Source organism: Lycorma delicatula, chromosome 1 (assembly GCF_047948215.1).
Source record: "Lycorma delicatula isolate Av1 chromosome 1, ASM4794821v1, whole genome shotgun sequence".
Classification (NCBI taxonomy): Eukaryota; Metazoa; Arthropoda; class Insecta; order Hemiptera; family Fulgoridae; genus Lycorma; species Lycorma delicatula.
Window position 1 is genome coordinate 88,071,231 of NC_134455.1, and position 25,308 is coordinate 88,096,538.

The 25,308-nt window shown below is 31.2% G+C and overlaps 1 protein-coding gene across 14 annotated transcripts in view; it reads right to left on the bottom strand.

Annotated features, from left to right (window-relative positions):
• The window catches only part of Unc-115a (actin binding LIM protein Uncoordinated 115a), a 430,063-nt gene that overhangs the window by 326,916 nt on the left and 77,839 nt on the right, over nt 1-25,308 (bottom strand). For 10 of the 14 annotated variants that reach the window (XR_012755285.1, XR_012755284.1, XM_075357618.1 and 7 more), the window contains exons 1-2: nt 17,283-17,440; nt 15,783-16,280 (exon numbers count right to left, since the gene is read on the bottom strand). The exons of 1 other annotated variant lie outside the window; for it this stretch is intronic. Coding sequence is in view for 11 of the 13 variants with exons in the window: in XM_075357618.1 (XP_075213733.1) it covers nt 15,783-16,188 (406 nt within the window). In the remaining 2 variants the exon portion in view is untranslated. Of the gene's footprint in view, nt 1-15,782; nt 16,281-17,277; nt 17,441-25,308 lie in introns of those variants that run through there. 3 more of the 14 variants (XM_075357594.1, XM_075357601.1, XM_075357606.1) reach the window with 3 other exon arrangements.

The following is a 25,308-nucleotide window of genomic DNA, read 5'->3' on the forward strand; positions in this document are numbered from 1 at the left end:
TCATAATGAACAAGAAGATAGGAAAGAGAGTAGAATATTTCAAAACGCATAGCGATAGAATCATTGTAATAAGGATAAAATCAAAACCTAAACCAACAACGATTGTTAACGTCTATATGCCTACAAGCGCCCATGATGATGATGAGGTAGAGTGTGTATACGACGAGATTGATGAAGCAATTAAACACGTAAAAGAAGATGAAAATTTAATAATAGTTGGAGATTGGGATGCAAGCATTGGAAAAGGCAAGGAAGGAAATATAGTGGGTGAATACGGGCGGGGCAAAAGGAATGAAAGAGGGGACCGACTTATAGAGTTTTGCACGAAGTATAATTTAGTAATTTCCAACACCCAATTTAAAAATCATAATAGAAGAATATACACTTGGAAAAAGCCAGGCGATATTGCAAGGTATCAGATAGATTATATCATGATTAAGCAAAGATTTAGAAATCAACTCGTTGACTGCAAAACTGGAGCAGACATTGATAGCGACCATAATCAGATGGGTGGATAAAGTGACAAATGAAGAGGTATTGCGGCAAATAGATGAAGAAAGAAGCATTTGGAAAAATATAGTTAAAATAAGAGACAGACTTATAGGCCACATACTAAGGCATCCTGGAATAGTCGCTTTAATATTGGAAGGACAGGTAGAAGGAAAAAATTGTGTAGGCAAGCCACGTTTGGAATATGTAAAACAAATTGTTAGGGATGTAGGATGTAGAGGGTATACTGAAATGAAACGACTAGCACTAGATAGGGAATCTTGGAGAGCTGCATCAAACCAGTCAAATGACTGAAGACAAAAAAAAAATCTGAAGTATACTGTCAAAAAGTAGAGTATTCAAGCTTTAATTTTTTTTTATTCGTCTCTCTATGCCTCTGAATTGCAAAGTTAAAGTAGTTTGAATACAAATCATTTTTTGTTATACAATATAGGTGTCCCTTTAATTTTTTGTACTAGTGTAGTAGGTATTTAATTTTAGTTTGAGATATCACGAAAACATAATTTTTTCCTTTTTTATGATCAGCCGTCGCCTTCCTTGACCGCCTGAACGCCCCCAATTTTCTGTGGGCCTTCTACCGCCCTCCTGAAGGCCTCCAGCGCCCACAAGGGGACCTTATCGCCCACTTTGAGAACGAATGATCTACATTAACATTAAGCTGGAGAGGACGGTCATAAGGGATACGATTACTGCTAAGAACAGATCCTGTTCCCGTAATATACGAAATGCCACACTAATAGATCTTGGATTTGGATAACATTGTCGAAATTCTTCAACGGCGGCCGTAGCACTGCCTTCACACACATCATACATAAACACCATATCGGCATATTCTTCATTCAAAAATAAGTATGGTATTATTACTTCTATAACCAACCAGATTCCAAAATGGTTATGCAGTACAGCTGTCTACTTGCACTAACATCCCGACCCGTAGGGGAAGACACCCGCCTTGTGACGCTTCCGGTCGCCACCCCTCGCCGTTCTAGACCTGATGGGCTTTAACGGAACTACTTGTTGTACTAACAAGAAAATTGCACTAATGAACTGAAACTCGACTGTAGCAAGCCTACAAAACAATACAATTATAATTCAAAAACACTTAACTGTTGGACGCTGTTATTGTATTGCTAACACATACGAAATAAAAATTTCTTCAAAAAAATTGTTTGTTTTAATTTGATTTAACAGAACTTGAAAACATCGCTACAATCGTTGATATAGTACCATCTGCATGAAATAATGTATTTTGAAACTTCTTTTATTAATAAAAATAAATTATCTTACATATTTCCGTCCCAAGAATTTCAGTGCGACTTCATTTCACTGGATAAGATAAAAATCTGGGAAAAATCTTTTGCCAGCCGCAACTCGTTAACGAAGCGTTTCCGGACCTATGTTTATGTGTACTTTTTTCTTTATTTTTACATGTAGAATGAGCTACCAAATTATCTGCATATCCTGGTAAATCACTCTAACTGTTCTACCTATGGAGTAAAACTGCAAAGGATAGAGGTCAAAAACAGACTTGCACTAGGAGCAATGAGAGCTTTCACGCGAACGACAAGCCTAATAGTATGAAATATACATAGAAGAATTACAATCACACTTAAAAATGTGTACGAGTAAAAAGTAGACACGGAAAACTGAAAGAAACAAATAAAAAGACCTTTGTTATAAGATGTTACAGAAGGATGTATAAAATTAAGTGAATGAGTAAAACAAAAAACGAAAAGTTTCTACGATGAGTAAAAGACTGTGGTTATCTTGTAAGGAAACGAGCTAAGTTGGTGAAATACGAAAGACATCCAGATTTAGTAAATTTGGAGACAGAGGAACTTGAAGATAACAACAATAAGAAAGACAAAAATTACAACACATAATCGTACATAAAATACAAGTAACTAAGGTAAAGGACTAGAAACTAGGATGAGAAAGTTTGTGGAGACGGAAAGATTATTACAGAAAAGTAGGAAATACACAAATGCATCAAAGCACGATCAATCGACCGACGACAAAAAAAACTTTTATTTTATTTACGTACAATCAATACTGAAGAAGTATATGGTAGTATCGGTATAGCCTTTTATTTTTTTAATGACTTTAGCCATATATAATTGATTAGTGTGTAAGGACATTTTTTTTTATTCGATGTCAACTACTCAGAAGGTCTGGGAACCATGATTACATCCGGAATTAAAATTTAACAATTGTTGAATAAATAAGGCTATTATCATTACTACAGTGGAATTTCGGGATTAACCTTTGCAAGGCCAAATCCGGACAATTAGAAAATTAAAAAAAGTTTACAATTCGTACTGGACTATCATTTTAATGTTTACTGGTTGTCACACTTAATAAAAAGATAAAAATATTTTTAAAAAATTACATATATATATATATAAATATATTTAAGAAAAATTAAAAAGATATTCAGAACGTGCATACAACCTAAAAAAAAAAATTGCTACAAAATATCCAATGAGTAAAAATATGCTAAAAATGAATCAGAATTTAAAAAAATCATATGAAAGAAATTAAAATTTATTATCCTACTGTTTCACAAGTCATTTAAAAAATGTATAAAAAAATGACAGCAAAACATATTGAAGAAAGTTAAATTACTGCGTTATAAAAAATAGTAATTCTTAAAAATTACTATACGTTTAACAGAATAAATCTTATCGAGTCAACAATCAAAACATACCTTTATAAACACGATTTATTTTTTTTTAAATTTGTTATCTGTATTCGCTTTAATTGTAATCTTCGTTTACGAGCTGCAAGATCACGTAATCATTTTAAAAACAGAAACTGTGCAGAATCGCATTCTTTTTGTCGCTCCAACCAGTCTATAGACAAACATTCATGAGTTTTTTTCGTGTGACAGCCCTGCATGCAAGTCATTGTTACACTGTAGTTCACGCTTGACCGATTAATGTGTTTGCATAAACTTTTTCAGAGTTAATTAATTTAACACAGCCCTATATTTATGTATGCTTTATGTTATAAATATTCGATTTTTCAATTCAAACAACTTAAGAAACCATCAGTTTTAGCCCTAACATAACGTTTTAAAACTTTCACCGGGAGAATTGAAATCCGGGCGAAATTTTTCGCTAGTCGTAACTCGACAACAAAGCGTTTTCAGATTATGTTTGTATGAACGGTTTTTTCTTATTTCAAGCTCTAGAATGAGTTGCGAAATTACTTCCCGTATTTAAAAAAACTAATAAAGGTTCAAAAAATTATGAAATTGTTTCAAGGATAAAATAAAATCAATTATAACGTCATATTTTCAGGAAGAAAGTAAGATAAATTCCTGTATTTTAATTGTATTAAAAAATGATAATGACATTTAACATTGAAACTAGGTATTATTTATATTTAATATATATATTTTAAAGCGATTTTTTTATTCTAATTTGTTAAAAATTTGCTCTTCGATTGAAGACGTCAAAAAGAAACATAACATTAATACTTATATTTAAAAATACATTCGCTGATATTCATACTTTTAATAATAATTATTTTTAACAGCTTAAAAAAAATATATATATATATACATATATATATTTATATATATATACATGCTTTTCTTTCGAAAAGTAATGCGTTAGTATATATATATATATTTGCCTTGCAACTAAATAGTATTCCAATTTATACAATTATATATATATATATATATATATATATATATATATATATATATAAAAAATATATATATATATATATATGTATATCATTCCTTAATACAATATTACAACTAAAATAGTTACTAGAGTTTATGAGACGGCATAAAGAGGCGAGACAAACCATGTCTAGGATATATCGATTGACAATATGGGCGGCTGCTGTAACTACGAAGAAATAAAAAAAAGAGGAATGCAGACTACAGAAAGTTATTGCAGATCTTTCAGCGATCAGTAATTATAAATGGCAAAAAAAACAAAATTCATAATTTATAAAATATAATACATAGTTAAAAAAAAATTAATGAAGGTTCAAAGAATTACGAAAATTCCGGATAAAATGAAACCGATAATATTATAACTTAAATTTTATTCTAATAAAAATAGTATATAAAACAATACATGGCGTAATATTAAAATAATAAAACAAAAAATTAAGCTCTTAATGTCAGTCGGCAACCCAGCGGGGTACATACTAAATACTCGGGGGGTATTATATAATACGAAGTCTAGTTTGTCTTGCAGAGATCTACTTTAAAATACATAGAATATCTAACTCTGTACGCTGCCAGACCTCTATACACAAACATAAATGTGTAATGAACAAATCTGTACAAGAACTTCAGTACAACGAGGTACAATTAATTATTAGCATTTTCAAAAAATAAAAATATTCGTATACTTGGGGCATACACAAATTACCTTATACGAGAATATTAACATTTACCCGACCTTGAACAAGTTTATCTTGTTGTTCCTTGTGGGAAAAGATCTTACGTAAAGAATCCAAAACAGAGTAAAATTAAAACCCTTTTCCCAATCTTTGACATCCCGTCCTCTACGGTGATGATTATGTAAGGTTTTTTTGAAATCTCACTGAATCCTTGCTATGAGTAAGGATATCTTAAGAGGAACTACGTCTTTGGGGGAACTAGTTATTTGTGTGGCTTGATGGAAGTGTCCGTACAAAAAGCCAGATCTAGTTTAGATATTTATCTGGTAAAACCAGGCTCTAATATTTATATTACAACGTTATTTGGTTTTAATTAAACGAATTCATAGACCAGGGCAAAAACCGTACTGTATTTGCTTGGGAGCCTACAACTATGCAGTCACATGTAAATAAAAACAAGAAACACGTAAAAATAACAAGTGTTTTCAAGAATAAAAACCATCCAATGTCTGAGGCTTACTAAGGAAATTGAAGCGTGAAGTGTATTCCAGTTTCACTGAGAGAATATATTGTTGCATATCAACATGCCAGCTCACAGAAATTCAGGTAGTAATAAACACCATTAAAGATAGTTTTCATTCTGTTTCCAAGAACTGTGTAAATTAACATCATTATTCTCAAAGGAAGTAACCTGAGTTTTTTTGTTTGTTTTTTTTTTTTAGAAGACGGCAATCGACTGTTTTGGTTATTTTGCCCCATGAAAATGGAACTTTCTAGCGCATGAAAAATGCCAGCCAGACGAGGATTCGAACCCAGGACCTCAGGATGAAAGGCTGAGACGCTACCACTCCGCCAAGAAGATCGGAATACGCCTTTCTTTCGAAAAGTAATGCCTTAGTATATATACTTGCCTTGCAACTAAATAGTATTCCAATTTATACAATTAATTCAAGATATGTTAAGAAATTAATAAAATATTCTTACTTCCTTGTACGAAGTAAAGGAAGTACTGTAATCGCGAAAAATTTCTGTTTGCAGATTTCGGAAATATCAATTTTGACTAGTTTCGGCGTGACGTCTGTACGTACGTATATACGTATTTCGCATAACATAAAAATGATTAGCCGTAGGATGTCGAAATTTTGCATTTAGCACTGTTGTAACATCTGGTTACAAGTTATAACGTCTGGTTACAAGTCCTCCCCTTTTGATTGCAGTCAACTGAACCAAAAGTGCCCAAAATCCCCCAAAAATTTGGATTTTGGACTTTTTCTTAATTGCAGTAATAAACCCTCATTGAGAACTTTTCAACGATATATCATAAATGGACTTATTTTCATTAGTTCTAGAGTTATAGATAATAAAAGTTTAATTAATGAAATATCTGAATCTTACAGGGGAAGGCACATCGGTTCGTATCAGACTTCATCTCATTTTTTTTTAACTTTTTTTTTAAACTTATATATATTGATTTATTAATTATTAACCCGAGACTGTAAAAAACATTTTACAAAATCTAATAATTCAATAATAGCAATAAAAAATTTTAAAAATATGAAAAAAATTCAGACGTTATTAAAAATTTTATGTACTTTTAAAAATGTGTATATGTAATGGAATTGGTGAAACAACTGATTATTTAAGATTAACTAAAAATTATAATTTAGAATCGTACTATTTTTGTTTTTTCTGGTTTAATTTTATTTAATTATATTGGAATTTCAGTTTAATTCTATCTTCATTTAAGTTAATTACAGAGTGACTGAAAAATAGATCCTCACAAGAACAATATATACACTGAGGCATACATTACTGAGGTTCATTACTCCTCTGATATTGTCGGACAATATTCTCCTTAAGTCGGAACTGACCATCATTTCGTTTATTTGTTTTTTGTTGTCAATCATTTAATCGCTCTTTGGTTTGATATAATTCTTCTGAACTTAATTTGCGTACACGTTCTTTAGTTACAGCGGTTGTATAACTGTCCACTTTATTAAAGAATTGGAGGATCGTATCTCACTTTCAAATGAAATAAGTTTAAATGAAGAGCCACAAAAAATGTGTATATGTAATTAATAGGTGAACAAAGAAGTCATGTGGAGTCAACATCAGATTTTTTAATTAATAACAAAGCCGTGTGTGTGTGTACAGATATATGTATATATTTGACATATATAATGATTTTTTTTTCTTTAATTCAAAATTAACCAATTTTGAGGAAGAAATTATTTTTAGACAGAAAAGTCAAATAGAGTCCACAGTATTGTAAACAGTAATAACGGGTTACAGGGGGGGGCAGCCAGCTGTCGAGACGGATGGTAGATAACAAGCAAGACAAGAAAATACAATCAGTATTTTATTTTAGTTTAGATAAATATTTTAATTGTATGCTTATATTATTAAAATTATTTATCATTTTCCAGATATAAAATAAAAGAATAGAGGCAACTAGACAAAAAATCTTAGCAGAACAAATATTATGACTAAGAGAAGAGTGAGAAAAAAATACTTTCTAATAAACTCTCCTTCTTCCTCTTCATGGCCATATTAAAAGTCAAACGGCTATAATATCGCAGTCTATACCAGTTTAAAACACACGTTGTTTAGACATTATTAATATTTTATGAATAGAATATAGGTAAACGCGCACTATAAATAAAATCACTATCAGCCATGACACGATTTTAATAAAACCGGTTTTTTGTGCTCTCACATAAAAAATGAACAGCACATTTGCTGGAAATAATATTTTAATTATAATTATTTAAACTAGCACGTAAAAAATTCAGTTTACAATAACAAATTTAAACTCATTTAGTTTTTCAAACGAAGAACGTCCTTTCACATACTTAAAAAAGGAAGAAAAAAATCTTGACAGAAATAAGATAACTTAGAAATGGCTAACAACTGGAAAACTGCTGGTAAAAAAAATTTGAGAACAATGTTACATATTAGTAGCGTAATTCACTTTTCCGTCTGATAAAACTTCTAATCTGTAAAATAAACAACGTTGTGATTTTTTCTTTCGTACATAGATGTGAAGAGTTAAAAATGTTAAAAAGTAGATAAAGATATTTTTTTTCAAATTATTCAGTTTTTATTAAGAAATATTTCAGTTCAAAGAATGATACTGCGTTCGTGAGCTTAAACGTAATTTAAGTAAAAAATAAAGACTATCTTCGATTTGTTTTTTCTTTTATTATGTTGCGAGACTTATCACACCGGCAATATGTATCGAGTGTAATATATAGCACACATTCACACCCATGTCGATTAACAACTACAATCAACAACTTAAAGCAATAAAATATCTAGCACATGTTAAAAGAATACAACCACACTTGTTATTTTACATGTTGCGTAAGAAAGAAAATAAAAAACTAATTTTACGATTAGAAGATATATAGAGAATTTATTCAGATCGACCCTAACACGTGTCCAAAATTATCAGGAAAGAAAATTTACCATGCTGCTGTCAAAACCATTATCAAACCCTATAAAAATTGTCAAAACCATTATTAAAACATTAAACCCAAACCTTAAAATCGCTACAATATTAAAAAACAACCACGAGGAAAATTCGTATAAATGTAACAACCTATTTATTAAATACACCGTCCCCTTAATATCTATTTTTTTATTACTATTATTTTGTATACTTACGTATTAACGCCACCGCAGCTACAGCTTTATTTAGAAACAAAGTAGTCAATCGGATTTCGGTGGAAAATGAACAGTCTCTTTATTAATTTTAATAAATGGTTATTTATATTTTATAAATATAATTTAACCAAACTTAACCTACGATCGCTAACCTTCACTAATTAACACCGTAATTTTTTGAGTATTTATATAATAAATTCAGTAATTCATAAATTCGTCTCACAGCCTTTCATTCGGAAGATCATGGGTTCGAATATCTCGGGCAGGGATCTTTTTATATTGTCTCTTAAAGCTTATATAATGAATAACAAAAATAAGTCCTGGCTCCATTTTAAATTCTTCATTCCACAAGATATTTTCTAAATATATCTGACAAAGGTGATACCACAAAAAAAATCAGTATATTTTGACAAAGGTAATAGAAGTTCATGTCTGAAATAACATAAACCACAAGATTTTAGAATAATACGGTTGGCGCCGTACTAATACTTGTCGAGGAGGGAATTCTTCATGGAATAATAACCCTTGACTTATAGAGTAGTAGCAATATGAATAATATAAAAAAACAATACAACAACATGACTGTCGATGTATCTAATATGTTTTTGGGAGGGGGAAAACTTTTTGATTAACAGGATTCTGTTTAACTTTTTTCCATTTGAATTGTAATATTTTGAAATATTCAAATTGTCTATTTTTGTGACCACGTAATATTTCGTTAGCAATAACCAGACTGAAATCTCAGTCTGCAACTTTTAACTACCTTCTTGACGAATAATTAGATTCTCTCCTCTTTTTTTGAAACTTTTTTATAAACTTACACCCTCAAAATGCATTTAGCAATAAGTTCACTCGACAATAATTTAAAAAAAAGAAAAAAGTCTATATATATATATATATAGAATCGAATCTTTCTCCACCTTTCGGGGACAGTTTTTTGTAATCTACACAGATATTTATATATTGAGTTTTAATAATTTACATCCTGAAGATGAGTTTTAGTAAATGGTTTCAGGAAGACAAAATTCAAGCAAATAACATTTTAAACGATTTTCACACGAAACAGACAGGGAATTCGTCATATAACGGGCGATTAAAAAGAACTTCACAACTTTTAAAGCATATACAAATTTATTGATAACTTATAGATTCAGCTGAGGTACTTTTCATAGAAAAACAAATCAAGTTTGTCACCTAACATTCACTTTGGTTCGATATGAATTCCATTTGTAATGCGACATAGATTTCACTTGGAAGTCGATCTCATTCCAGACTGCGGCCAGCAAGTCGGGCGTTACCGCTGCAGACACGTCTTACTTCAACAAGATCAGCGGGCAAAGGTGGTACATAAACCCGATCTTAAACGAAACTCCACAACCGAACCACGACTGACCGATTCACGACCAATCCACCGATTTGGGAATAGAGTATCAATGAAATCTCGGACTTCTAGGCGGCAGTGAGTTGGTGCCAAGTATTGCTGATAGTAATGACGTCCAACTTGATCATCGTCATCTGACTGAGGAATCAGAAAATTTTGAAGCACGTCCAGATAAACGATACTATTCACGGTTGCCTACTGGAAGAACAAACCGTAAAGTCTTTGTTTGCTTAGGGCACAAAAAACATTGACCTTTCGGCTACGACAAATCTGCTACAAAATATTCTGCTACAAAGTATCTGTTATAAACCGATTCCAAATGAAAAGTCTAGTAAGATTTTCCCGAACGAAGATTCTTATTATACTATTATTACTGTTATCTCAATTATTAATTCACTTCTAACAAAGTTATAAACTCTTAACTTTTACTTAACTCAGATTATTACACATTAAATTTTTTGTTTAATATATTTGAATATTATTGTTAGATTTAATGAAATTGCTATTAATGGATTTTGTATGTATTTATAGTATATCTGAGTATATATAATATTTAATTATGTCATAATATAAATAGTTGAATCATTTCAATAACGATTAAGTTTACACAAGTCTTTAATGAATTCTTTTTGTTTTAAAGTTAGGTAATCTGACCATTATTTGGTGGCCTAACAAATTAATCAGTAGCGACATATTTCGTTAATCACGTTAATATTACGTTAATCATAATTATATTCTTTTATGACGTTGGTTCCTTACAATTAAAAAGTTACGCCTTTTTTTAATTTTAAATTCAAAATTTTTTTAATAATGTGCAGGTGGCGCAAATGAGATTGTTATGGTTTAAAAACTCTCTATTGGGGCCTTATACACGCTATAATTTATTTTTCTCTTGTTTTGGCGGTATTACGGTTTTTTTTTCTTTCAATTATTAAAAAGTTTTTCCGACATTTTTTGGGACGGGGTCTTACACCTGATTTACAAGAATTGATATTTATATATTTTATACATTTTAGTAAACTGTAAATTAGTTCGACTGAACAAACTCGATAGCTTACATAGTTATTGTGTAATGATCATTAACAAAATGTTAAAATTTTGGCGGCCATTTTTAGTTAAACTCTACGGGACCTATCATGGCCAATCGAGTATTTTTGTAATCCTCTAACGATGCTTAATCCAAAATCAAAATCAGAGACAAAGAGTGTTCACACGCATACATATTGAATTCAATAACGAACCGTTAGTTCGTTAGTTGAAAATTCGACATTAATTGAAATCTGAAAATTCGAAAAATCTGTAGGCTAACGCTAATTCAATTAAAAAACGTATGAAATTAAACAGTTAGCAGCATTATGCTAATCTGCAAGGTAATAACAATTATTTCATATGTTGTAAAATTATCTGATAGGCTACATCCTTTCTCGTTTCCTCGAAAACAGTGTCCGAGATTATACATATTTGAATTTTTTATTCAAAGTTTTCCGAAGTACACTAACACACAGCCCTATCGAATGCCTTGATCTACTGAAAGGTAAATCTAGTTAACTATTCGTAACGAGTTGATAAATATATAAAATTACGCGCGGTAGCAAGAATACTTAATAACAATTTTCAGTCCGGTTGCCTAACAGCTTTCCCGTCACATAACAAGCATTTATTTAAATTTCCTAAAGCATGATAAAATTCAATTGTGTAAATATAAAATATATAATTCATTGCGTAACAAGAATAAATTTATATAAAAATAAAATTTAGAAAATAAATAAAATTAAACCATCTCGACAATAAAATTTAACGATTACAAATAATATTGCCTTAGCACAAATTCAGACAAACTCGTTGATTTTCATATATTTAAAACGGATTGTGTTTTATGCTTCCGTAAAGTTTTAACATATAATTTCCGTAGCTTGCCGTCGAAAATTCCATAATTTAATTATTTACTTCTACACCTTTCATTTTTAGAAAAAAAATATTTTTCCATTTTTTAATTAATTAGTGCTCAAGATAATAAGAAACAATTACTGTATTGAAGTAAACTATCATAAAAAAAAAGTTACGGGCAATCAGAATCGTCAATCATCAATTAATTAACCTATATTATTTTTTCAAATCAAATATTTTGTAAGTTTTGAAAGTATCCTTTGTTAAAATAAGAAAAACTTTTGGAAGACGGCAGAAAAATTAAAGTCTCTATCAAAGATCTCTCACGATTAATTCACTTAATTATTAATCTATTCTTATTATTTTATAGTTGACCTTCATGTGTGCTCGCTTTACGTGGATGTGCTCTTCGCACGTACACAGAAATTTCAACGAAACCTACTTTTTTATCTTTATAAAGATAGAATGATGGATTTTATCTTATAACTTCCGGTGAAAGATTTAACTCTTTCTTTTCACTGTAAAAAAAAAATTACGATATGAAAAATATTCAAAAAATCATTTCGTACTTGATTGGTTAATTCTACTATATATATATATATATATATATATATATATATATATATATATATGTGTGTGTGTGTGTGTGTAAAATACCATACAATTTTCTTAATAGAGTTTTATGATCTACCAAAACGCTTTGTAAAAAAAAAATAAATAAATAAAACTACGATCAGGCGATTTGAGTAAAATAATGTCACTAACAAGACTACATACAAATGCTGATTACAAATTTATTTAATATCTACTAACTTTTCCAGTGATAAATTTTCTACGCATGTCAACGTCGTAAAATATAACAATAATATTGAACAAATTTTAGTTTTCGTAATTTAGCGAGGGCCTTACGTATAAAACGAATTTCAGAAAATTCGGAATGTTTTAATAAAACACAGTCGTTAAAACCCGAACAACGTTTTTGAATCTTTCAGAAAAATTTTTAACGTTAATCATATATATAGCCCAAACGTAAACGTACCATTGTAGCTTAATTGTGTCTAATAATAAGTATTCGAAAATCCGGTTTTACCTAATAATTAATTACGATGCAATTCTTCTTGTGCTACTTGTACAACTAAGGAATAGGAAACAAGAACCCGGGTTAGATCTGGAGACACAACCGACCTCACCAAACCGTAAAAAAAACAAGGTTACAACACCTAAAAGTCTCTAAAACCTAGCACGTATCGGGTGAATGATCCTGTAAATTAGACATTACCTAAAGAAGGAAGAGATGCAAGGTATAAGGGACGGAGGGCTAATACGAAAAGAATGATCTAACCGTAGAGGAACTCCGGAACTAGATAAAAACAATCCCACCCGCAGGCGTAACATCATGACTCTTTAAGGCAGCGAACATCCATCGATAAAATATTTTTACGTAATGCGGGAAAAATGCAAAACTAATCATCGATTTAGCCATGAACAGCTGAAAGGTGATACTTTCATCTAATAAACAAAACAAGTAATATTATTTATTATTCACGGAGAAATACCTAAATTATTTGAACCAAAAATAAAAACCAAATAAGTAAATTAAGTGAATTTAATGAACTTTAAATAAAATTACTACTGCTGTAACTGCTAAAGATGATTTAATCGACAATAACCTAAAATATTAATATTATTTTTATAATGAAACAATAAGTCAAACAAATGATAGTATATTTAACTGAGTATACCCGAGTTCTTATCGGTTAGATGAACCGGAGGTAGATTGAAAAACACGATATTAAGAGAATCTGCTAAGTTTTCCTAAAGAATGAAATATACTTACAAAGGAACGTAACTAAATGAGATAAATAAACATTTCAATACCTTTACAAACGTAATAAAACTTTATTAACATCTTTTATTGAAAACTACTATGTAAATTAAAACTTCCCAATAAAAAATGGATATTGAACCCCTTTAACAATTCTTTCACTTTCTTTACGATAGTTGTTTTAAAAAAAAGTGAGAGTACAGCACCACTTTAAATTTTCATGAAGTTTTACTAATGCATATATATTGTAATGATATATCAATGACAGTCGGCGATGACAATTTGAAATTTAAACAGTGAATCAAATTGTATAATAGAGCGTTTTTAAAATTTACTTGAAAATCATCGTTTTGCATGCACTATCCTCGGTGCCACGTTTCACACTGACATTGGCTGATGTTATTGCTGGCATTTTTTTTTTTTTTTTATTTGGCAAATGCGTGTATTAAGAATGTGGTCGAAATGTATATGTGATTTTAATTGAGTCTATTCATTTAGATTGCAGTTATATGTATATATTTACAAACGTAGAATTTACAGTTTTCATAATGTTTAAGTGTTTTAAGGTGCGATTCTTTTTCTGAAAGTATAGAATATAAAGAATTTTTGTTGTAAATATTGGTGAATTTAGTGTCAATGAAGTTATTAGTCAGTGTTAACTATATTGCTGCGAAGAGAATTTAATTAGCTACATTTAGTACAAGAACAACAGGTACTTTCTTTAATTCCCCTCACCCCTAGATGAATAAATGACATGATAGTGCAGAGTCGATGAATGTAATTAAAAAATTGAAAAAAATGTTACATACAGAGAAATAAGTGCTTATTAAATTAAGACTTAATACATTTTACGTCTTTGGCTAGGTTCGGAACTTTGCATGCACCACCATTCATCGGCTGATGGATCGTTCACCCGGTATCAATTTCAAAATAAAGTACATTATTCTTTGATTACGAACGCAGAGCTATGGGAAGCTACGGATTTTAATACTTGTACTATGATACCTGAGGAAATTCCTTAATTTCGTAATGATAAATGTGCACACTAACAAAACTCCACAGATTTTATTAATATGTAAATTAAGTTTTTAAGGGTACCTGACAATTGCCAGAGATTTTCTCTAGTGTATGTACGTTCAAAATCTGATGTAATAGTCATCGGTATCGCTATGTGCGAGAATGTCGCAAAATCATCTAAATTAGCTTTATTATCCGGCGTGAAGTATGACCGAAGGACAATTTCGATACACGAAACTTAAAACGTGAATGGAAATAAACGTAGTTAATTCGATGCGTTTTCTACTTCTTAGATTTATACACTTCTATCAAAAAAAAGGTTATCTACTCGTTTTACGAGCATAATGAAAAACTTCCGCGCAGACAGCGAAATCAAAATACCATCGGGAATAAAGTTCTGCAGTCAACAATTCCGATCTCGCTCATTACTTCCCACCCCGATCAAAATTAGAGTAGATTAAATCGGCTTAACCAATAATAATCACAAAATAATATTTTCAAAGATTTAGGGATTAACAAAATCCCTCAATCATGCACGAGTCACCTGTCATGCCTATAAATAAGGACGCAGATCGACTGTGTAGTGATGTAAGAAGTGCGAACGTAGACAAGATAGATATAACCATAACCCGCTTACAGAAGTAACCGGCTGCCTCAGGGCAAAGGAAAATACGTACAAGTTAAGAACACAGAAAACATATTCATTTCATAAGTCATGTGATTTAGGCCACTGGATTGCATAACTAGGCGTAGTACAAGATAAGTGGATAACTCAACATAGCAGAGCGAGTGTGGGTGGATCTGTACCAAGTATTATAACTACTACGAGTTTTTTTTATTAAGAAAGGTTTCTGTGAAAGAATAGTAATAGTATTTAAATTAAATATTTTTGGGAAAAAAGTGTAGATACCGTGTAAACCTGTTTATCATCTGATCTAATGTGTTTTACATATTATACTATCAAGTACATTAAAATTGTATGACGTCAAAAAACAATTCAGAACGTTAACGACACAAAAAAAAAGTATTTTGTAATATAAAAACCTACTTGATTTTTACAAAGAAAAAAAAAATTATAATAATCTGGCTTCAACAGTGGAAAATAAAGACATCACAATCATAATTTACCTTTGTTGATAACCTTGGTTCCTGCAGCGGCATTGTTTTTATTTTTCCCCACACCATTCGCCTTCTGTTGCTGTTCTTGTACTTCCTTTTTATCTTTTTTCTTATCCTTACTCTTTTCTTTTTTCTTTTTTCCTTGCTGTTGTAGTTGTTCGGCTTCGATAAATTTATTTTCGACTTCAGTCGGTTTCAACGAAGCACTTGTAGCAGTAGTAGTAGTAGTGGTAGTAGTAATAGTAGTACCGTTAACGGTATTATCGACTCCATTTCCGTTTTCAACACCGACAATATCCGTTTTTCCGGAACCGTTTTGTTTTTGTTTCTGATCAGAACCTATCTGTTGCTGTTCGACTAAAATAAATTTAGCAGTAGCCCTACTAGTAGGGCTGATTGATGGAGACGTTTTCATGATGTACACGAACCTGACACTCTACTTATTTCGCACGTATCGATCGAATACCGGTCAATGAATGATCACTTCGACAGTCACTTGAATTCCTGCTAATTAACAATACAATCGGTTAAGTTGGTAACGACTGAACGATACTCTCCCTTCCCATTAAATATTAATTAGTTAACTAACTGTCGGATCGCAATAACTCATATGTACTTAACGCCTTAAACAAGATGGCTCGTCTTAGCCAATACTGTAATTTTTTTTTTTGAGGTAATTTAACCGGGAGTGGGCGATCTTAAAACGTTTTTTGGTCTTTAGCAGTTCTAATTTTTAAATTTATATTTACACGTTTCAGAAATATACAAAATACAATGAAACTATTTCTTCAACTGGAAAGAAAAATTGGACAGATTTCAAGTATGTATAGAAGAAAATAACAATTAGATATATAATTGAAACACATAACGATAACACAATATTATCTATTCCAGATTCAGATCGGACCCTCCCATACAATACAATTAAATTTAATTTTAATTTAAATTATGGTCGAAAATAATATAATAACAAAAGAAAATATCAGCGTTTTCTAATAACATTTACAATGCTAACGTATTTTATTTCTTTAATTGAAAAATGTTTCAAGAGAATATATTCAATACACTTCTAAAAGTTTTAAAGTAACAAATTAATATATCTAGAAATAATATATAATTCCGTAATAGAATTACTAAATTCACAAAAAAATAAATCGCATAAATTATAAACATCCAATATCAAATTTTAATAAAAACAAATTTTTAATAACGAAAACTCATCAAGGATACGTGTTTTCAAAATTTTACACATCTTCGGACAAGTGAACATGACCCAAAAAAAACTGGTAAGATTAATACAACCGCTGAGGTATTATACCAATTTCATCGGTTAATAAACTAGCAGAAAATAATTTTAAAATTTCACAAAACCTAATTCACTCGAGTAACAAATGTTACATAAGAATAAAATCGAGTAAACTGTCCCCACACCGTAAATTATTCCGAAACAACAGCAAGAATTTCAACACATAATAATTATTCTGACAATATACTAAGAAAGTACCGTACTATATATTCGACTTGTACTAGCAGCGAGATGAATTAAGTGCAACGAACTCCGACAGAAAGTACTGTATGGGAAAGGAGAGCACAACACACTAATAGAGAAACAACAAATCGAGTACGAAAATCACCGGTTCGTTCACTAGTCGCAACTAAGAACTGAGCCACACTTCACAGACTTGACCGATTCGTTGCCGATTTCCACCACTACCGCTTTGTTCTACACTCAACGTTTCCCCTTCCGCTGTGACGTAATATACAAGTCAGGTTTATACGTGAAGTGAGCTCTTATAGACAGACTTGCTCGGTCTTAAATTCTTCGCGATTCTTCATTGTACGTTACTCCAGACGCGGGACAAAGAATCTTCAATGCAACGATATCACAGATTTATTTGTAGACATACAATGGACACAAAACGCTATGTTAAAATCAACAATCACGCTTTAATTCACACGGTTTCTGACTCAGCATTATTAGTAAATAGTTGAACACTTTTAAATCGTTACAAGTGCTACCACTGGTGGTTCACTCAAAACGAACGTTTAATTTATTCAATTAATGTGTGTGTTTGAAAAGTAAGTGAATTTTGCTACATTTTCACCCTTGCATAAATTACACTCGCTTGAACAGCACGTTATTTTTTCAGATTATTTCCTAAGGTAGGATTAATAAAAATTGACCCTATTAAATATATTTATAATCAAAATTTAGTTCACAGTTAGTTAATTTTACCCTGGTGTATTCCTACCACTTGCATATTTACTTCTTTGGGTGCTATAGAGCCCTTTACACCATTCACACACAAGTGAACGGTTCAGATTTAGCTACAAGATATTCAGCCAAGAAAAAAATTTGAAGGAATGTATGAAACGGGAAGAAACCGATCCTAAAATCAAATTTTATTTAATTTTTTAAAAACTAAAATTTTTACTAGTGTTTTGCATATATTAAAAAGGGGTTTAATGTACTAATTAATAATCTGATCTCATAGACAACGTAACTGGACAAAACGTTTACCACTCTTTACGCTTGGAATAATTGCTTCACGGAAAATAAATAAATAAAACATTCCTTGCTATGCGTTTAGGCCTTCTTTGTTATAACGTTCATATCAGTATATATTTTTTGTATTGTGATACTCTTCCAGTAAAAGGAATCGGGAGGGGAAATAAAATTTTATTAATAAAAATTACCTTTATTAGGTCGGATTACAGCATTAATTAACTGAAATCATCTACAGAATTCAGCTTTATTTATTCGAAACAAAGTGGACACGTAAAATAAGTACGAAAAGGTAGACGACGATAAGTAACTAACTTGACTATCGTCTGAAAATACACATAAAATACAGGGAATGCAAGACCTTAACTTAAAATATTCATACTGAAATATATCATCCCCGCTGACTTACCAAAGATCCAAGGGCAAGTAAATAGCAGAAGAGTGTAACGTGCATTGGCATTAAATTTTAAAAGGCGCAAAGAAGCTTAAGCTGCAACTTGATACTTAAATGAACAGATATTTCCTGAAACCAAAGTTTCCCGTACGTCAACCCGTCTCGGGATTAATATTATACAAGAAACTAAACTACGGTTAAACACAACAAATTATACAGAAAATAAATGAAAGCCTACAAACCTATAATGGTAAAAATTAACCTCTAAATCACTTTAATATCAGAATGAAATTTATTTCAAATTTCAATTTTAACATTTCATTTATCGCTAATAATCTAATGGCATTTACATAATAGTACATGTCTAAATGAATAAATATCAAGATACGGAAATTAAATACTAATGAAAGCCAACCGGATTGATTTGTGGTTGACTTAAGTCGCCGATGAAAACCACTAGATTAAAAATGATCACACATACTTAAGTTACATTTTTACTATTTACTTCTTATTACGTCTAATGAAACGGTTTCTGAGAAATTGAATAGTAAAAATACGTATACCATTAGAATCGTTGAAAGTTCAAATTACAGATGAATACTTAATTACATTTCAATCACTTTTTAAATAAAGTAATGCGTATTTAATACCGTCAGGTTGGTCTAAATAAAATAAAAATACAAAAAAGTAATAACAGTGATAAGATTCAACTGGAGAAGTTTTAATATTAAACCCGTAAAAACTTTGTGAACGAAAACATCAACGAATTTTATTATAGAAAAAAATAACAACTGTTACTAAGTAAACCGGTCGATGCATTCTCCAGAAAGAGTAATTCAAACGGAAAAATACACAATATTTCAAAAACCCCTATTGCCTACACCAGCTTTTTTGGGATACAGATTTGCAGAAACATAAAAAGCTTTTCCTGTTCACCTTGTTTTGACTGAATTTTCAAATCACCAAGGGAAATCCACAAGAAGGGATATTAAATCAAATCGTTAATAATTATGAACATTTCAACAACTGCTAATTAAATCATTAAATATTTAGTAATTACATAATTTAATAAGCTTTACACCCTGTTCTTCAAGAAAAATGAAGCGAAGTGCACTAACATACCTTCAAATTATCTACTGCAATTTCAAATAAGACCTAACCAGTCACAGATTATAACCTCAAATTCAAATTATTAACGGAAAAACTTCAGTGTGTATGGAATTCATGGAACTGACAACGAATCACAACTCTTAAAGAGTATTGTTTTGCGGTTCCCAATTACTAACAAATTAATCAAATATTGGACTATCTTTATTAAATTACACGCTAATAAATTGAATAAATAATTAAAAGATATATGAAATAATTTATTTTTTTTTTAACGTAATAAAAATGTTAAATCGATTATTACCACAACTCCAATTATTACCTTTTTTAATATTAACAGAACATTGATAAAATAAAAATTAAAAATTTACATAATTTTTTACCAGTAACATTAAACGGGAAAAGTTAGAACAGATTTTCATCTCAACTCAATCAAATTATAACTAATAATATTAATGAAACAAATATTTAGTCACCACATTATGACCGGTTTGAAAGGGAACAGCTCCGGTAACTGAATGGGTAGATCAATTATTTATAAAACTTATTTTTATAAATAAACATTTTTATAAACCTCAGCTCAAGTTCGTGAATTCAATAAAATCCGAACTAATAACGTGTGCAAAAATCTCGTGTGCAAAAAACAAATATTACCATATACTGGTAAAATACTTACCGAAGAAACACTTAGGTGGGAAGCTTTCGTTGAAAATTAAAATTATCCGTTCAAATTTTAAATCCGGACGAAGGCCACCGTTCATTTTACTATACTAATGATTATTTGTAGAAAATTTAATCAATAAAAATAACTACGATATTTTCACGGATCGAAAGATCATTCGGTAGATCTAAATGTGCGATCTAAAAATACTTACGTGTTTATATTTCTGTCTACAGGTGAGGGTACTGATTAACGAATTTTCAAAAACATTCAAGCAGTACTTAAACGCCGAAGGACGAAAAGTACTAAGGTAAGTTCGTAGACGACGTTCTAATTTCCCCTCTCGATTCGAGTTTTATGACAGATAAAACTTGTGGACTTGAAAAACTTCAAAATCACTTTTATTCTTTTCAAATTGCATACGGGAGAGTTAATACCACCGGGAACCGCTGATAATTGCGACGTTTTAGACGCGAGGAGTGTTTTAAATAGCTTTTTACCTTCGACTTTGAGAGCTACATTGTCACTGCCAGCATATGCGACTTCCTTCGGTGAAGTTAGTGTACTGCATCTTCCAACAGCTAGGGCTTCCAAGAGGCGTATTCCTGCCGGGCTGGAGGTTAGCACCGAAAGGGGATGGACTGAAGGGGAATCTCGACGGGAGAACGAAGCACACACGCGGCTTGTCTCCTAAGGTCAGACTGGTTAATACTCAACCGGTCTAAAGGATCGGAATGCAATAATTAATTCCGTCCATAAATAAAAGAAAATAGGTATAACCGCCATTAAATAATTATCTGCCCGATAAAAGAAAGACACAGCAGCAAGGGATTATTGTCCAGGTTCTGTGATTAGCAATCTCCCGCTCTCCTTGCGTTTAAAACTTTAATCTTCACCGGTTTGGAAATACCATAAAAGAACGTTAAAAAAAGCAGAAATCAGATGGGTGCGTGGACACTCGGGTTGAGGGTAATTAAAAAGTATACTATTTTCCTATCAAAAGACATTTTTGGACTGGATTCAACATGCGGCATCACGCTAATTGTAAATGGAATCAAACAAGTTTCCAAGGAAGTTATTATATTATGGAAACCCAGCCCTCGGATAAATTTTTAAAAATTAGTATTTTTCAAATACTGGATTCAATAAAGATCAACCCTTTTTTAACATTAAAAAGACTAAATATTAAGAAGGTAAGAGTCAAACCTACCGGACTAACCGGACAGATTCAAAACTATCTATAAGGTTAACCTTATTCAAAAAGGTCGATTAGCTGATTACGACAAATGACAAAAATTTCAATAAGAAATAGCCAAAATCTTTTGGCTATCCTCTTTTCCGGTTACAGATTCTGATCCGACAGTTCAGGTTCCGAGTCAAAAAACCTGTAGAACTGGGGAAACAAAATCATAAAATCAGAACAATCACATCATCATCAGGCTTGACACGTAAATACGTAAGGATAGGACTGCTATTTTCCAAACAGGCATCTGAAAATCAATTTAAAGCTTTATTTTAATTAAATCCAACTTAGGATTATATTCACTAGATAATCTGGCAAGCGTTAATGAATATACTAGCGTAAAAAAAAAAATCATTTCTTTTTATACTTCTGTCCGATTCTTTCTTGCAACTATGACACATGTAAAGCACTTTCCTTTCCTAACAAACGTAGGGTATAGTCACAGTTGCTTTATTTCAGAATATTGTTTATGTTGAAATGAATAGAGGGTAAGTACTTGCAGTCTAATAACAATTATACTTCAGTAGATGTAGATGTGCAAAAATACATTAATGCAGTGAAGGTGACAAAAAACTTTTCTATTACTTATTAAAAGTGTGTTTAAAAAAATAATTACTACAAAAAGTCGTAGATTCATTTTATAGAACTCGCACAGAAAATCGATGTCGGACCTGGTGGCAAGACAATGGAATGGTTCAAAATAAAATTATTGTAAGTAATTTAATTTATTAAAATCTTGGGTCCGATTCCTTGGAAATTCGATTCTAGCATATTTTATCACATTCACCTGAAATGAAAACGAATAAATTCACAGACATATATGTGAAAGGATAAATAAATGAATAATTCACACATCACCTTTTTTATATCTCTCTCCCTATACTTCTCATAATTTCGCTGAGTTATTAGTCTCACTGAATTATTAAGAACACTGCAAGAGGGATTTAGGCAAAAGACAAAGATAAGTAAACGGGTACTCTGACTCTTTTATGAATTCTAACTACCTTGATATTGGAAGAAAAAAAGGCTACAAAACCCACGCCTCGGGTCACTTAGTCCTTCCTATAACGGTAACGTCAACAATATAAAACAGTGTAGCGCATTCGTTACAATAATGTGTTACATCGACTTGTACTTAACAATAGATAATTTCGATTTATTTAAAACTTTTTTCTTTTCTATTTATATCATAAAATAAATTTATATAAAGTAGATAACTTAACGCGCACAATTCTACACGTTTTACCCGATAGGATTTATAGTATTATTATTACTGTTGTAGTAGGACTATTATTAAAAGAACATATCATCAGCGTTTCAATTACATTAGGCCAAGGTAACGGTGCAACAACTCATTACTAGTGCCACTGCAACTATTTGCGAGGAGGAAAAAAACGAGTAAAAAACATTACAGGTTCATTCAACACGAACCACTGGAGCAGAAAAAAGAGGAGGACTTGATAAAACTAAATGGATCGCTGATCAGTTAAATCTGGCAACAATGTTACCGAACATAAATTGAAAGAACTTAATTAAAATTAACATTTTCTCTAAAAAATTTTCAATTGCATAACGAAAATTATTTCTGAAAATGTTTTACAACAGTAACATTTAAAAATAATTAGTATAAACTTAACTTTGCTACGATATTCTGTCTTTAGATATCAAAACGTAATCTAAAAAAAAAAACGCAAAGATTTTGGACTAATGAACAAAAAAAATTCGTAAATCGATTCAAAAATTATTACATAAAATGATATTTTCAATGATGATATATGAAAAACGTTTGTTAGATCTAACCCGGTCTGATGAATTATTTTTTTTTGGTTTTCTTAATTTATAAAAATTCCTTAAACACGAATTGCAACACCAAAAATTTTACTACTACACCGTTCCTAAAAGCCTGCACAAATATGGAATTATTTTAATCATGATTTTACTACTTCTTGGACTTGGGGAACCCAAAACTGTGAGAAATACAAGAAATTATATTTGTTATAGTTACTAATAATTTCCCTATTATATGGTTGACGAGAACCCTGTAACAAATCTGCCCGAATAAATCATTTAAATATTGCTAATCACAAAACAAGGGAGAATGAGCGAGTTTCCGCAAAAAAAAAAAAACAACATAATTTGCGTTTGTCTTTGTGGCTCTTTAGCAATATGTCTCCCAATTCTTGTTAATATACACGTTGAATTTCCCCTACTTATTAAGCTGGTTTTACAAAGCGCAATGGGTTTCATTACTTAAAGGGATACATACATAAATCTATTGCTTTACGCTATCTCTCCCAATTTTTCTTATGGCTGTGACGTACAAAAATCACGCCACCAGAGTTGATTTCTCTGAAATTCATGTTAACTGTACAATCAGTTCCTGAGAGTTCTAAGGTTCAAATCCTAGTAGAAAAAGTTAATTTTATACGGATTTGAATACTACATCGTGGATACCGGTGTTCTTTGGTGATTGGGTTTCAATTAACCACACATCTCAGGAACGGTCGACCTGAGACTGTAAAAGATTACACTTTATTTACATTCATAATATCATCCTCATTCATCTTCTGAAATAATACCTTACGGTGGTTCCGGAGGCTAGACAGAAAAAGGGAAAAACTAAATCACGCTCTTTGTAGAAAATCTATTTGTGGTTAATAGAATGACGGTAGCAGCTGGAAGAATGGATATCACCTACATTTCGGTACGTTTCGGCATGATGATGTGCAATCGGAATTTTCAAAATAAGCCTGGCACGGGATTTTTATTATTCTTAACGATAGCTATGTCTTTTTTGGAAGTCATCTAAATCTCCTATAAAAGTTAGGTTTGTGGAATTAACACAACATACCAGTAATTTGGAATGTGCTAGGCCAGACACAGAACAGGGCAAGTATGACCAAATGATTGTGATTGTTAAAAATCTTTTTGGGGGGGGGGGGGAGATGGCGGCGAAAAACGCTTTCGCGTTATCATCGCGTTTGTCTTTGAGAGAAATTGGTAAAACATTTGTTGAAAGAATAAAGTGTTGTTGAATTTTTATTGTATACGGTAAGGTCAAAATTCAAATTTATGGGGTTGATTCTCCACGGAGGGACATGGACAGGGATAAGTTGTAAGATTAGACGGTGTGTCAAAATTTAAAAGATGCACCGTCATACATGCATCTTTTAAATTGTAACTTTGTAAACGAATATTCGTAAGGACTGCGTTAAAAACCAGGTTGTCCTTTAAGACGAGCAGAGTAAGATGTTAGAAGCTGGTCTCGTCTCCAGATTTTTAACATCCCCCTCCCATAGATTTTGAATACAGACCAAAAACAATTTTTTCCGGTGAAAAAACCGAATAAACACGTTTTTTAAAACTTCAGCCCCACTTAGTATTTCAATTTAAAATTATACGGCATAACTTCAAAGACATTAATTGTAGAGGAGAATATCCTCTACATTTTTTGTTTGAAAAACTTTTCTCTAAAATGCATAGATTCAGAGAAAAACGCATTTCAAAAACTTTTTGAGTTTTTCAAAAATCTATGGGAGGGAGATGTTAAAAATCTGGAGTTAAGCTTCCCTCATCACCCCTTTTTCTTTCTTTTTCCTGTTTAGCCTCCGGTAACTACCGTTT